The sequence below is a fragment of the Dermacentor silvarum genome, chromosome 1 (assembly GCF_013339745.2).
Source record: "Dermacentor silvarum isolate Dsil-2018 chromosome 1, BIME_Dsil_1.4, whole genome shotgun sequence".
NCBI classification, from domain to species: domain Eukaryota; kingdom Metazoa; phylum Arthropoda; class Arachnida; order Ixodida; family Ixodidae; genus Dermacentor; species Dermacentor silvarum.
Window position 1 is genome coordinate 163,006,856 of NC_051154.1, and position 16,620 is coordinate 163,023,475.

Below are 16,620 nucleotides of genomic sequence, written 5' to 3' on the forward strand. Positions count from 1 at the left end.
GCCACCATATCCTAGTAGTGGCGCCCTCTGGAAAAATAAATGCAAATCTTGAAGGCTTTGCTTTTGCTAGTTACATTGCGATTCCGGGAGCCAAAAAAAAAAAAACCTCATAGAAGTCGGGTTTCGGACACCACCCATTCACGAGGACGCCAACTTTTCCCGTTCAAACGATCCTGCAGGTAAAATTGCCGCACCCCCAGCGACGGATTTCTGAGCGTAACAAGAGCTAATCTTGAATTCCCTCGAATTCCATGTTTTTGTGAACTGAAAGCGCCATTGTACACTCTAGTCTGCTCTAGCCTCTAGCCAAAAACAATTGCAGAACAGGAAAAAGACGGAAATACGTCATGGCAGCCATCCCAAATGTGCCAAATCACAGCATGCGACGTTTAAGGGAGTCACGTGGTCATTGGGTATAAAATCGCGGCGAAATCGCGTTCGAAGCGCGAGAGGTGTTCCGAGGCCCGAGCGTTTTTTTTATTCGATGCCCGAGCGCAGCAGTTGGTTCTTTTACCGTGGCTGGAATAGTTCGCTGAGGACTCGTAGAGCTGCGTCACGAATTTATTCCGAAATGGTAAGCCTGTTTAATTGTATCATCTCTGTCAGCTTAAGTTGCTTTACAGAGGGCGCGATATTAGCGATTGCGAAGCCAAGGAAAGCGCTTGTCAGCTACTTCGCTTTTCATACAGCACTCACGTCAAGTGATAGTTCGACTGCCATCCACAGCATTCGATGCGCTTAGTCCGTTGAGCTTCCTTCAGTAATGTTGCGGCCGCATCAATGTTTTGTTAGCGTTGTGGTTTCGTTACCTTCTGCGTAACGGCTGTACGCGCCACTAGAATAAAATGCGCGCAGTCTCATCTTGCCTGTTTATATTAGCGTCGTTAGCCATGTGATACAGATATAGTCAAACTGTTCGTCACACTTGTGTTTTGTTCGTGCGTTTCGTTACTTTTATTTCATGGTGGTTTCATTTTGCAGACATACACGCGCTTATGCGCAAGCACGTGCTTTTATTCCACGCGCCGGAACTGCGCTCGTCGATTCCGAGCGCCTGGCATAGATGCGCACCGACCGGCTTAGAACTTTATTGACCGCCTATTATTCCGCCGGCGACGGCGGGTCTTACCGGTGACTCAGTGCAGCGCTGCTCTATTAGTTTAGTTTTCTTACTGCTTTTTGTTTTCCCATATTATGGAAAAATAGGGAATTACCCTGGTGTCGTCACGTTTTGCGGATGTCTGGCGCGAAGTTCGCGTCCGTAACATCGCTGTGAGAGGCGAAGGTAACGTTCCATTTCTAGTCGTCCCATCCGTAGAGAAAAGCGAAGCACCGTAAATGGACTTCGCTGCCATCTTCAGTATTTTATTTATTCTTCCGCCGTGGAGAGCTGAAATCGTGCATCGCCCCCAGTTCGTTCCTCCCCTTGTGCAACCCCTCCACTAGCTGGGGCGTTGGCCGCGCCGCTTCTGTTTATATTTACAGAACTAGGCGGCGTCGGCAGCTTTTCTTCCCTACACTGATGGTTGCGTTTTGTCCATTGACCTTCCGCATCGTATCGCCTTTGTGACGCTTGTCTTATATAATTTACACGCTTCCCAGCTGCCTAATATTTGTAAGATCCTTCTTGTAACGTGCCAATTGCATTAGCTCGAAAAGGGATCACTGGATATGGAAGTCGTCACTTGGTGCAGTGCCAGTGCAGTGGTGCAGGCGTGCCAGTCTCTCGTCGACCTGACGTTTTTTTTACATTTTTGTCTTGTCGTAGGCTAAAGCATGCTTTAGGGCCCTAATGAGTGCGTCAAATCTAAGCTGCTTGCACAGGCTGTTTCTATATCGTGTACCCCAACTAACGTAGCCAAGCTGTTCAACGAAAAAGAGACCATGGTGCAAGACCTACTGGGTTGGTTCGTTCGTCGGAGGTCGACGGAACGCCGTAAATCTTAAAGTCGTGTCTTGCACAATGTTTCTTAACCTTTCTTTCTTTTTTTTTTTCATTGACCAGCTTTTGGCTAATGTTAACTGTCGTGGCACTTTCAGATGGATTTGTATGCTTTTCCGGCATTGAATCTGACCTGTTTTCAGATCTCTCGATCAGCTGTGTCGAGAGCTGTCTTGCATGGCAGCGCACTATTTGCATAACTACTGGTTTGTGAAGAATCATTGAAATCAGCTTTGCGGTAAAATACGAGGCCGTCGTTGTTCTATGGCTGGACCGAGCTGCAGAAAAAGAGACTGTAGTCATTTCTCCTATCGGCTGGATTTTTAGGCAATAAAAATCTCGGTTTTAGGCGCCTAAAACAGGTACCTATATGCCTCATTTTAGACACAACAGGGGGCAGTATCAGCATTATTACCTGTTCATAAACCACCCATTTCGCTACGTATTGAATGTGTAGCCCACTCCAATGGTAAGGAACTGACAGTGTTAACTTGCGAGATCTGAAAGGCAGCAGCCGTATTGTGCTAGTCATCGCTTTACATAGCTTTGCTATGCAGAGGAGAGACCGCTTTAGACTGTTGACTGGGGAACCCTGTAGAAAAAGCGTCAAAAAAAAATTCGGTAGGAACGCGGTCGCTCGTGGAAGCCAACGCGCCGTTTGGGCCAGCCAAGCGGCCACGAATGCAACTACGGCTGTCACATTAGCTCCCATTGCAGCCCACCTGACACGACAGACCGCCTTTTTTTTTTTTTTTTAGTCCAGCGGCCGAGGTCATACTTGGAAACAATACAGTGAGCTGCCTTATTTTGAACTACTTCTAAGGCATCGGGTAAGCAATTTTGGTGAGGGTCCCATACTGAAGCGGCATAATCTTGTTTAGTGTACAAAGGTTTCGTACGCAAGTTTACAAACATAGAGCGGTGAGAGATGGAGGGATCGTCTGTTAAATAATCCGTCAGCTACAAGCTGTAATAGGATTAGGCCGGTTCAATGTACTTGTGATTATAATGCCAAGGTACTTGACCTGTTCCAACATTCGTGATAACATAGCCCCGAAAAAGCATTTTCAGGTGCTAAAAGCAACAATATAGGTAATAGGTGCTAACAACGGAAATAGGTATTTATAGGCACCATAATGTCGCTTAACCTATAATTCATGCTCAGCTGCAAAGGGTGGCTCCCTGGCGCGTGGGAACAAATACGAAATTTCACCCGCCGTGGTTGGTCAGTGGCTATAGTGTTCGGCTGCTGAGCACGAGGTCGCGGTATCGAATCCCGGCCACGGTGGCCGCATTTAGATGGGGGTGAAATGCGAAAACACCCGTGTACTTAGATTTAGGTGCGCATTAAAGAACCCCAGGTGGTCTAAATTATTCCGGAGTCCCCCACTACGGCGTGCCTCATAATCAGATTGTGGCTTTGGCGCGTGAAACCCCATAATTCAACAAATAGGCATTTGCCTAAATTCTGGTCTCTGCTCGTGACTACTGAGAATGCAATAGCGTTTAGTGGTACGGTGCATTGGCACAGTTTACAAGCTTTTAAATGTTATATCTACGATGCGTAGGTAGTCGGGTGCCCCGTAGGTAATTCATTGGCCATGACAGAAGGCGGGGATGCTGTAGGCTGAAGTACGATACTTCCCACTTTCAAATTTTGCAACCTCTTGCGCATTCTGCCTTGCGGTATGTGATTAGTCTGAGACCTAATTTACGTCACGAAGGAAGGTGTTTCATATTCCGTGATGCTACCTGTAACATGATGAGTTAAAACCATATTGTGAACTAGGAGGGCAAGGTTGCAGCACAAGTGGTGGTAGAGCACCCATATCAGTCGTAAGGTTGGTTCTTCGATCAAGCTCAATTAACCATTGTTTTATGTTGTAATAACCTTCCATACTTCGACACAATTGTGTTGGGCTGACTATAAAAGCGAATAAAAATGGTTGTCATTTTCAGAGGGAGTGCATAAGTATACACCTCGGACAGGCAGGCGTCCAGATGGGTAATGCCTGCTGGGAGTTGTTCTGCTTGGAACATGGCATCGAACCAGATGGGAAGATACCCAGCGACAAAGTGTCTGGGAGAATGGATGACTCGTTCAATACTTTTTTTGCTGAAACTCCTGCTGGCAAACACGTTCCCCGGACAGTATTCGTGGACCTTGAGCCCACCGTGCTTGATGAGGTGCGCACTAGCACGCACCGCCAACTTTACCACCCAGAGCAGCTCATCTCTGGTGAGTCTCGTACTGCATTTCCGCAACACGTTCAACGTGTTGTGCAAGCAATTCAGGGGCCGTATTCTGAAACGATCCACTTCGGCGATAGTATCGCCTCGGCTCATCAAATTTTGCTAAAACAGCCAATCAGCATGTGCCGTTGGCCAAGGCGATAGTATTGCCCGAGTGGATCGTTTGAGAATACGGCCCCAGCTTCCCAGCTTTGAATCCTTGCTGGTTTGCACTGGAAACAGCTTCATCCCGAACAGTTCCTATAGCGCGCAGCATTTGAAATTTCAGTTGCACTGCTCGCCATTCTACTGTTCTTATAAACTTAAATGGGTTAGTTATCAGTTCTCGGAACATAACTAGTTGAAATAAGCCACTTATATAAAAACTTTACTGGGTCCTTCGAGCTATTGTAAACAAAAGAAATGAAGATAAATTTCTGGTTGCCGTGAACAATTTCAATTAAAGCAACAAGAAAATTCCTCAGGCTCTCTACTCGCTTATTGGAACAGGTTTGGTTACCTCATGTCTGATAACCTGCCTCACCGAGGAAAGCTCCACTTGGTTTGTAGCATGCATGACAGCGCTGTTGCCCTCAAAGCAGCGTGGAATAGTTTGATTTTTTGCTCCATGGCCCTGATATCGTGGGAAGTGGCTTCAGCCACCTATTCTAGTGAGGTCTGGGGTGGAACGATCACTTACAGGGATACGATCACTTCGATATTTCACGCGACTCGGTACTGGCCGCGTTGACGTCTACAGCGTCTATTCTAGTACATATCTAGTGAAGTCATGTGCCTTGATGCAGGGATCTTATTGGCTCGCACAACCGTACGTATGGCCGACTGAACTGTATACAGCTGTCTGTTCTGTGTGTAACCGGAATAGCCAGGAGGCGCTACGGCAGTTTGAGTGTGCAGCTGAAGTAAGCGGATACTGTCTGATAGGGAGGCCACGAACATTTCCGATAAGACGCACGCCTGCATCAACGTTAGTTTCAATTCTGTGTCCAGCCAAGCTCTGGCCATACCCATGACCTCGTACGTTCTAGCATGCCGGTTCCCAGTCGGGCCTGAATATGGACACATGTAACTCAAGATGAGCGGTGAAATTAATGACACGAAGTAGCAGCATATATGCTACTGAAAACTGTTTCTACCACTCGCTAGGCTGTGTTACGGCGCTGCTGTTGGCACGTGAAGTTTCAGCACTGGTTGCCCATAGCACACGCTTTTACCCTCGCTAGTTTCGTAGCCCAGCTCCGTGACACGCTGCTGGCCATCGACGCCCCCGTGCGATTATTCAACCCCTTCGCTGTCCAATACACGTGTTGCAGTGCACGAAAAAAAAAAAAAAACTTCACCTTTGTGCTATTGAATGATGCAAGTTTAAAATACAAATCAACAAAACCTAGAAGGTTTAGGCCGCATTTCGATCTCTCGTGGAATCTCCCTATGCACTTGGGGACTGCTGTTGCTCTTGCAGCACGCTTGGGGCTTCGTGCTGCCAGGCTGGAACAAGTATTGTTACGGAATGTCATTTTCGTCGGAGATCTCCGCTCATTCCGCTAAAAATCTGTCTACCAAGTGTCCTGACGACTGTTTTTAGGTGGCATTAAGAACGTTAAACAATTTTTTTCTTTTCATTTCTGCAACGGCTGCACACCATGGTTAAATTACGCAAAGTACTATATACCGGGTGTTTCAGCGAACACTTTCATTTAAAGGTAGCCTGTGGCAGATGGCACAATTATAGTTCATGAGCTTGTCTACTCGAAGAGGTGGAAATTACTTGCGCAGAAAATTTTAAATGCACAATCAACTAATTAACAAATTCACTAATTAGGTTTCTAACTAATTAACTTATGGCCCATATTGCAATTTACAAATTCTAGCCGTGGAGTTCGCAAGGCGTTTGTACTCGGGATTCAGAGTACATTGTGCATTGGTGTTCCAGTTACTTTTGTGCTTCAATGCATAAAACAATGTTTTCAGAAAGTAACTGGAATGCCACTGCATTTCGCCGCAAAGTTTGGGTATTAATATCTCCAAACTGGTGTCATCCTGAAAATTCGTTCCAAGTGGATGCGTCTGGTGAACTCCACGGCTAGAATAAAATTGCAATATGGGACATAAGGTAATTAGTTAAAAACTTAATTAGTGAACCCTTTTTTAATTGACCACAATACATAGAGTGCGGTTTCTTAGATTACAGTTTATTTACAGGGGCTTCTCTGGTCCCTAAAATCGCAGGTAGGGTTCACGTGGTATCTGATATTGCTGAAACATGCATCAGTCAGCCAGGTGCGTGTAGTGGTTGCAAGCCGCATCGTGAACATTTTGTCGAACACTTTTTTCCTATGCACATTTATTTCAGACGGGATAAGCTTGGTCGTTGATCTGCGCTAGTTTCTCTCAAAACATGAAACGCTTACCTTATGTCCACCTTATGTACCTTATATCCTGTAGTCTAAAGCTTTCACTGTGGCTTCGACATTGTACCGACCCACGCATTCATGATACACCACCACCACACTCTGATTTTGATCATCTCCATGGAGGAACTCTTGCAAGCAAACTGCAGGCAAAAACAGTCTCTCCATTTGGTGTGTTTTCGATTTCACTTGTTGGCTGCATGTTCGAGAGATTGAAGCATCGTACCGTGATTACGAAGCCGCCAGCTATCGAACGACACAATTTCATGTCTGTACCCCTTTAACTCCTTCGTTAAATTCTGTTAAATTCGTTAAATTCTGTTACGCGGAAACCCAAAACCCCCTTTTTTTTTGCTTGCTTACGGGGTTCATGAACCATTGATGAGTGACTGCTTGTAGCCTCTGCCTTACGGGCGTATGAGCCATTGCTCTGCCCTGCACTGCCGCCGGGATCGGCCTACCATTATTTTCTATCGGGGCCCCCGTGTCGCAGAAAATCCGGTGTCAGCCTCAACGGCGCCCGATAACGCTATCACGTTCCACTTAAAGGCGAAGCTTAAGCTTCCTCAAGTGTGTGTGTGTTTGTGCATGTGCATGTGTGCGTGTGTGTGTGCGTTATAAATTTTTTTGAAGTGCACGCGCCATTCGACGAGGAAATTTTTATGGAATACAGCGGTCAATGTATACTTTCGCGCAGCCATTAAACCGGATTTGATAGAAGAAAAAAAAAACGTTATGTAGTGGTTATAAAAAAAAAAAAAAACGCTGGTTCATTTGGCATGGAATGACCATTTGTAACATGCCTGAAACTATTGAACATTGCTTTATTAACTGTAAAAATGCCATTTTGTTCCGGCATTTTCACCATATGGTTTCAGAACTAGTTAACATTCTCGCAGTACCGGATATCTTGCTGTAACGTGAAATGACGTTCTAGTTGATGTAATTACTGATAGCTTCACAGATTTTGGAAAATTCTATATCGAAATGCAGAAACATGTTTCCTCAAAAGTAGTACATTTCAAACGGACGATTATGCACCTCAGGGACAATTATGATAAACTTCTCAACCGGATGAATATCCACTTTTTATTAGGTGTTCAGCTTTTTGAGGGGGCCCTTAACGCCATACTCGCAAAAAGTTCGACGCCCATCATGCATGTTTAGACGTTCTAATTAATGCTCTGAAAGAAAAAAAAAAAACGATGCTGCTGTGTGGCGCACTGGTAGTGTCACTTCCACGTGTAATTCGTGGGTTCAAGTCCACATACGTGCATTTCTTTCACAACCGATTCTCGAACGAATTATTTGTCCTTTAATTAAGTGTACGTGTAAATCGTAGTTAAAGAAATGGTGAAGAGTGGAGCGCGCCTAGGAAAGCACATTTTATTCATTTCGCTCCTGGTTCGACCGAACAAGAATTGTCTTCAATAACGGTGCTTGTATTTACACTCTAAAATGTTTCAGTACAACACGCTTATTTACACCCCTTTGGGTGTAAGATGAATTACTGTGGGAACTTGTCGCCGCCCAGGACTAGTCGACCCATTTTTGCTAGTTCAGGCTCTGAAGTCTGTTCATAGCCATTCAGAAAGTCGACGGTCCGGATCCGGTAGTCTTCCCCGTTCCCCGCATAGTTGGCCGCGAGAGTCGGCGTCCACCCACATAAGGAGCAAAAATGTTTAGTGTGAATGCAGTATTTATGTGGGTGCCACCAACCACGCAAGACCTGTGGCCACAGTGGTCTGCAGGAATGCATAGCGCGCATGACTAAGCGGATGGAATTATCAAACTTCCCGACATCTGTACTCGCGGGCTCGACGGGGACCTCCTAAATGTCCGAATAATCGGGAATTCGAAATATGCGAATTCGGCGGAACACAAATGACTTTAATCCACAAGTGGTTAAAAAGGGGTGCCGTATCCTCGAATGGGCGCTTTCTGAATCTGGTTTTCGCGTGACTATAGCGTCAGACACCTCGGCGTTCCTTGTCACTTTGCCATGTCTGACGACGCGCCCGGTTCTCGTCACTCGAAAGGTCGCGATAGTGAAAGTGTCCTCAAAACATATCGTCCAAAAATACGGTCGAAGTTTGGCAACGCGTAGCTGCGCGCACATACGTCGCTTGCCTGCGGTCGGTCCGCATCTCTACCATTGTCATGCTGTCGCCACAGATAGACGAAAGTACAATCAATGCAGGCATCGAATCAACCCCCGAGCAACGTAACAGGACCGCAATATTGTAGCAATTCCTTTTCTAGTGCCACTCCTTTCCGCGCTTCGTCATTGGTAATAGCGGTGCCCCACCTACGTTATCAGTGGTATTATCCGACTGTGAACCATGGCGACCGAGAAGTCGACCGCGCTATAATAGCCGAATGACAGCCCGTTTGTTTAGCAACTCACTGTCCTTATCGTCACAGACATTGAGGGTGCAGTCGGCACTGCTTAAACAAATAGGTCGCCGGGGCCTTGTCGCTATAATTAACACGGCCTGTTATAAATTTCGGTTCTAAATTTTGGTTGTCTTTATACATAAGTTTATGGGCCAGTGTGGTGTCGCGAAGTAGTTTGAATAATCGAGCTTGTCTGAATTAATGGTGTACGAATAATCGGTCGGCGTCGGTTGTGAATGAGCCAATTTCTGCGCACAGGCTTCCGCTTTACGAGGAAAAGCATACCATTTAAAAGTGCCTGGTGTCATAAGCAATGCTTAAGCGTTACTAGGAGCTCTCACGGCTGGCCTGGCTCAAAAGTCTAGCCCACTGTGTCTGACTGATGCAAACTCTAGCTTTGCTGAACATGGCTAAGCTGGCAGGTGCCAATAAAAGTTCATTAGATGTAAAGGGCAACATCTCAGCAGCTTCACTCAATTGTGTGGAAAGGTTTGTTTTCATTTAAATTAAACCGGTCCTCAAATTTAGGTTTGCCGTTGTATTTAGCAGAGTAGCATTGTTTTACAGCAGGCAAATACTTTCTCGAAAGTGTCTAGGGCGTGTCCGACTGTGAACCATGGGTAATAAAGGCGGCATGTAGACTCAAGCGGAATGCATCGCTAGAAAATTTATTTATTGTAAACAAGAGAGACGTTACTGTGCCCAGCTACACACAAAGCAGCTGAGCCTTACAATGCGCATGGAGAAAGTAAAAAGCACACGTGAAAGTTAAGGGAAAAGTAGCAAAGATAAGTATTCTCCCTTGGCATCATGTGGATGTATCCCGATGTACAAGTTTATTGCATTTATTTGCTCCAAAGTGCTCCGAAGTCTATATTTATGTGCTTCAAAAATGGCTCCAAATCTGTGTTTCAGTGTTTCTCATTTTTAGTCGCTGTGCAGCTTGGTCCTTGGTCGCAATGCACTCCTGACAAGGCTGACATCAAATGTCTGTGGGACGGCTTGTAGCAGACTTTACATTGCTAAACTTTGCTTGATATTTTATTCGTATGCACTTTCTACTCTGCATTAGTTAAAAATTCTTCATATATTTGTAGGGAAAGAGGATGCAGCAAACAACTACGCCCGGGGTCGCTACACCATCGGAAAGGAAATGATCGACCTTGTTCTTGACCGAATGCGAAAACTGGCTGACCAATGCGATGGGCTGCAAGGCTTCCTAGTTTTCCACAGCTTTGGTGGAGGCACTGGTTCAGGTTTCACCTCTCTACTCATGGAGCGTCTGCCTGTCGAGTACGGCAAGAAGTCCAAGTTGGAGTTCTCAATCTACCCAGCACCTAAGGTTTGGAAACTGCGCGCATTTTCCAACTGAGAGTGCAGCCCACAATTGCTATACGATAAAACCATCTTTGAACGTTTCATCAATTAGTGCTGGCCCCATTCCAATTATGGGGTTTTACGTGCCAAAACCAGTTCTGATTATGAGGCACGCCGTAGTGGGGGACTCCGGAAATTTGGACCACCTGGGGTTCTTTAACGTGCACCTAAATCTAAGTACACGGGTGTTTTCGCATTTCGCCCCCATCGAAATGCGGCCGCCGTGGCCGGGATTCGATCCCGCGACCTCGTGCTCAGCAGCCCAACACCATAGCCACTGAGCAACCGCGGCGGGTTGCTGGTCCCATTCAGTGAGGCAGCAACGTAGTTAAAATGTACAGCCGCCTGCTTAGGCCATAGGATCAAGTGACTAGCGAACTGCCAGTATTAAAATCTGATCAATCATGGTTAGCGCTAGCCTGATTTCGCTGCGCAATGTGTGCTAAATTTCCTTTACATGACCGCTGCTTTTTCAGGTGGCCACGGCCGTTGTGGAACCATACAACTCTGTTCTGATGACTCATACGACACTGGAGCATACAGATTGTTCGTTTATGGTGGACAATGAGGCAATCTACGATATCTGTCATCGCAACCTCGACATTGAACGACCCACCTACTCCAATTTGAATCGACTAATCGGCCAAATAGTATCTTCGATCACAGCGTCTTTGCGCTTTGAAGGTCCTCTGAATGTGGATCTCACGGAGTTCCAAACTAACCTGGTGCCGTACCCAAGGTATGGTCCGAAGCTGACGTGCACTCTGTAGTCCCTTTGAAAGTCGCCGCTTTCATTTTCACTTAAAATTTCACCAGTGCCCCTCCATTCAAGTGTTTCTTTGAAGTAATTCTTTGGCTGCCTTCTACATCTTGCCTACATTTGTAACAGCCGTAAGACCCAATATGGTCTCCGAGATCATGCGTTGGCGCTACTCTTATATCATACTTGCGTAGCGTGTAGAGTTTGCACGGAAAGGATAAGGCATACTTTGTTACAGCGTGCCGTAGTATCCATTCATAGGTCAATGACGCCGTAACCACCTGAGGAAGTATTTAGGAATAAAGCAATGCATCTGTGGTGAAGAATAGTACGACAACTGCAGTGTTTCTGGCGCAAAAGCAGGGAACCTAAATAGATTTTAGAATATACGTACATTGTCCTCGCCTTGTGTTGCACTACCGTAAACAAGACAGACGTTACTGTGCCCAGCTAAAGCAGCTGAACCTTACAATGCGCATGGGGAGCGGAAAAACCACAAGTGGAAGGAAAGGGAAAAGTAGCAAGGATAAGTAGTATCACTCGGCTGCCTACTGTGCATCATGTGGATGTATCCCGATAGATAACCATGGACAGAAAATTGCAAATATGACGCCTCACGTGAGCTATGTACACAGGGTTACATTATCTAATTACATTATCCGCGTTTACGGCACTGGCGGATCGAGAGGGCCCCCCTTCACCCATGGAAGCTACCGTGAATCCCCTGGTTTGCGGGACTACGTATGAGCGTTTGGTGGCTGTCGATCGCGTTTTCATTTGCTTTTCCGCTCAGCATGCGCTATGGTTCAGCTACGTTGTGTCGCTGGGCACAGCTGAGTCTGCACCCATCCTGTTTACTTCCTTGTTATAGTCTGTTTTTGCGCTACCGTGCTCACAATGAATCATTAACAACTAGTCCGGTTGTCAGTTGCTCTAGATTTTAGAGCAACTGTTTAACACGAACCGTGGCTCATAAAGACGAGTAGGCGCGAAAGAACGGTAAAAGTGGCTAGCTTGGTGGCATCCGCCCCACTTCAAAAAAAAAAAAAAAAAAAAAAAAAAAAAAAGAAAAAAAAGGGGCGCTCATAATATTCATCCATCCGCTTCGGAATCCAGTTATGTCTCATCTGTAGTCTATCTCGCAAGCAACTTTCAGCACTACCGAAGGTACTACGTGTGTACAAGCAATATCTTAGCGCTACGGAGTATTCCCGACGCAAGTGTGTATTATTGCCGGGTTGACATTTGTATGGGTAGCTAACAGGTTAAGTCGACTAAGTGGTCGGAGCACGTACTTTTTTTTTTTTTTTTACCTTGGTGTCAATATTTTATTGTTTCTGTGCTTGAACATCAAAAATACTTCGTCTCTTTCAACACTGCGTATTCAATAACCATGAAAATACAAGCTTTTATAAAAGCTGTCGCAGGGTAGTGCATCCCCGTTAGGGAATGAGATCCCGCATTTTCTGTTTAATCATGTATAATCAATGTGTGCACGTTATATCAGATGGGGAGCTTTTGCGGTTTTCGTGACGTCGCGTGACAGACAGGCGAAGTTGGGAGTGGCCCGAAAATGTTTTGATCAATCTTGGGAATAGAAAAGTTTGGAATAGCTTTACGTTATAGCGCCTCTGTACTCTGAAGACAGCTTAACCCACGACACGTGATTACACTCGGCATGACCAAGCTTGCGTCGCACGTCGATGGAATGGCGCCGTCACTGAACGGGATTTTACAGGCGCTAATCTTTAAACCAATATAAATCACGATAACGTTTTTGTCACAATTACATTGTCCAGATTGCGTAAATTACTCCTTAGGCTGCCAGTTAATGTGCGTAATTAAGTTACCTTAATTTCAAATTAGTAGTTTGGAGCCGGCCCTCGCAGCTATGGAAGGGGATAATTGTCATCCACCCGACTGAAAGAAACGTTTATGGGTTTCTCGGGAACCTGGTCCGGGATTCAATCCCTTAGCCTTAGCGGGGCGGTCGCTCTGCCTAGATCTAAGCTAACCAGGAGGCTAGCAGATGGTGAGGTTAATCGTACATGTCGCAGCACAGGGCCACTGAATGTGGCAAATCCATTCTGCGGAAGCTCGCAAGGTGGGCGAGAGTTCACAGAAGGGAATAATTATTTGCTTCGAGTTTCCCATCAATTTGGCGTTGCCCTGCCTCCTGGGGCGCGATCTTGTACGCGTTCCAAAATGGAACGGAGACGTTCCGTTCCATCGAGCCGCACACGATTGGTCAATTTGAACGTCGCGGTTGAAATTGACCAATCGTGTGCGGCTCGATGGAACGGAACGCCTCCGTTCCATTTTGGAACGCGTACAAGATCGCGCCCCTGGTTTGCTCGGATAATATAGCGACCGCCCCGAGTTGGTCCCGGCTTGGAGTCTCGGACCAGGACAAATTTTTCAGCTGCGAAGTTTTCTTTCTGAGAAACCTGTAGGGGTTTCCTTCGTAGCATCGTGCTACAGTCGGGCGGATGACAATTACTCCCTTCATGAACTTTCTTCCACCTTGCGGGCTTCCTCTGAACTTACTTCCCGTGTTCAGTTTCCTCATCTAGCTGGGCGAACAAACTTCCATTAAACATGCTCCTTTACGAACAATGCGAACAAATATTTCTATTTCACGTTCGAAGGCTCTTTGAAATCGAAACTGACGCGTAAAAAGACCACCTATATAACAATATCGCCGTCCTGCATCTCATCGTCACTAATAGACGTCCCCTCGAGCCAGATAGAATTACCGGCTCCCGGGGACATGTCATAGGTGACGATGGCAACTTGACGAAAGGCGTGGGACATTAAGCTGCATGTCGCAGGCTTGCACAGGCGCTCTTTTTCCGTGGCAGTTTCGCTTTCAGAGCGCCTTCGAATGTGAAACAATTGTTCGCGCCGCTTTTACACGTGCGTTCTTAGATAGAATTTATTCGGTGAGCCACCTACGGTCAATAGTTAGATGACGTAAATTTGCGGGGTTATGTAGGCAATTACCGAATTACTCCTCATTTAGATGCTGCCAATCATCCCACTCACATGGTGACAAGGTTATCGAGATTGATATTGCTCAACTTCAAAAACTTGCTGCATCTAAACAACGGAGCCGGTATAAATAATGCTATACAACTGCTGGTTTCAGCACGCGGTGGCGACACTTGTGCACACGTGCCTCAAATTCTCTATGTGCCTTGTTGGCTACGGCGCCGTACTTTATCGCGTCAGAAAATTTTGCAGAAAGAGAACGCGTCGAAGCGCAGCGTGGTCGTGGTGCACCTGAGATAGTTCAGAAGAGACTACACGTGCAGTCTACGGGATCCATTGCCCGAGTTTAGCAGCCTCGCAGAAACGAGCTTCGTTGCTCATTCGCCTCGCTGCTCTGGTATGAGACTTCATAAATGAACCACTACAGCTCCTTATTAATCACGTCATATTAAGCGATCAGATTTATTTGCATTGGATATTGGGCGTCAATAAAACAGGTGAAAATGATGCGCTGTCTTCGAGCAGTGCACAGGGAACAATCTGCTAGCAAATAGGGGTCATATCAGCATCAGAACGACGGGCACTGCAATACCGACTCGGTCGGTGCAGCCTGAGCGCTTCGCGAGCACTTGTTTCATACTGAGCTGTCAGAAGCTGTGCAGCGCTATACGCAGGTTCTTTTTGAACGAAGCGCGTGCCTCCATGCTTTCTTGTCACACGCCAAGAACCGCAGCATTAAAAAAAAAAATTTTTTTTTACGTATGTGTGGACTTCAGGGTGCGAGATATGCTCAGCTTGAATTTCTTTGGAAACTTATATGACAAGGTTGCTATATTTGCGTATTCTGTTGGTCTCTTTTTCAGGATCCACTTTCCGCTGGTAACTTATGCCCCTGTTATATCATCGGAAAAGGCCTACCATGAGCAATTTACAGTTGCAGAAATCACAAATGCTTGTTTCGAACCGACCAATCAGATGGTAAAGTGTGATCCCCGCCATGGAAAGTACATGGCCTGCTGCATGCTTTACCGGGGTGACGTGGTCCCCAAGGATGTGAACGCAGCCATTGCTGTCATCAAAACTAAACGCAGCATTAAATTTGTCGACTGGTGCCCCACTGGATTCAAGGTTCGTCTGCGGTACTCCTTTTATTCCCAGCGCCTTGTAAATACCTGCAAATGCATGCAAATGTAAATCCAAATGCCTGCAAATGTAAATGTCTGTGGTGTAAGCTTGTTCCTGCCTCAATAAAACCTAAAATGGAAATTATACTTTTTTGCCGTTAGTTGCTATCGCGTCGCGGGGCAGCTGAATGTGCACGTTGGTGCTTTTCCGTGGATGCACCGTTCTTTCATGTGAAGACAATTACACATATGGTGACATCGCGAATGAGCTGTTATGTTGCGATCTATAATTCTTAAACGTTTTCGTAGTTAACCACATTCAGTCGTATGGGTGGACTTATTGTGCACTTAAATGCGTGCCTTAACTCCAGGATTCATGCTCTATCTGAGCTGCTTTGCGTAGATTTGGTCGATCCCAAGAAGTTCAGATGAATCTACTGTACCTTTAATCTCGCAGGGCACCCTATGAACTGTGGCTTTGATTTTTGCGTTATCTTTTTCTTTAGGTGGGTATCAACTATCAGCCACCGACTGTGGTTCCGGAAGGAGACGTGGCCAAAGTACCTCGTGCAGTATGCATGTTATCTAACACTACTGCTATTGCAGAAGCTTGGGGTCGTTTGAACCACAAGTTCGATCTGATGTATGCTAAGCGAGCATTTGTCCACTGGTACGTTGGCGAGGGCATGGAGGAGGGCGAGTTCTCCGAGGCTCGGCAAGACATGGCAGCGCTGGAGAAGGACTACGAAGAAGTCGCTTCTGTTGAAGCTCCTGAAGAAGTTGGTGAAGAATTCTGAGCAAAGCGGCTCAGAAACGAACGTTTTTTTTTTCCACCACCCGCCGCATGCGAGGGGTCTTGTCTTCCTTGTCTTTTGTGTGTGTGTGTGTGTGTGTGTGTGTGTGTGTGTGTGTGTGTGTGTGTGTGTGTGTGTGTGTGTGTGTGTGTGTGTGTGTTTGCGTGTTTGCGTGTGTGCGTGCGTGCGTGTGCGTGTGCGTGTGTGTGGACTTGCACTGGCTCAATAGTGCCTCTTCAGTACTCAAATAAACTTTTTTTCCCCTCTGCACTTCAGTGTTGTCTACAAGCTCTCCCCTCTTATGCAGATGCCCTTAAATTAAGCGCGCATTAATTCCTATTCTGAACTTAAGTGCAGTAACAATTTTGGGCGCCTGTCTACATTCAGCACATGCTAATAAGCGCCAACGAAAGCAAGATTATCGCTGCGAATAATAGCGGTGTGCAGCTTTCCTCTCCTTAGTTTCTAGCAGAGCATTTCCAGAGGCTGCTCGGTTTCGTGGGAATTGGCACGTTACCCCTTCTGCAGGCCACTGTGTAATCGAAGATGGGAAAGAAACTTATATTAAATA

The 16,620-nt window shown here is 46.1% G+C and overlaps 1 protein-coding gene across 1 annotated transcript; it reads left to right on the top strand.

Annotated features, from left to right (window-relative positions):
• The first annotated feature begins 533 nt into the window (after positions 1–533).
• LOC119436327 (tubulin alpha-1A chain) lies at positions 534–16,153 on the top strand. The gene is made up of 6 exons (XM_037703150.2): positions 534–574; positions 3,902–4,181; positions 10,101–10,345; positions 10,857–11,119; positions 14,995–15,259; positions 15,762–16,153. Exons 1-6 carry the CDS (start codon positions 572–574, stop codon positions 16,050–16,052), a joined length of 1,347 nt encoding a protein of 448 aa, XP_037559078.2. The 5' UTR covers positions 534–571; the 3' UTR covers positions 16,053–16,153.
• The last annotated feature ends 467 nt before the right edge of the window (positions 16,154–16,620 follow it).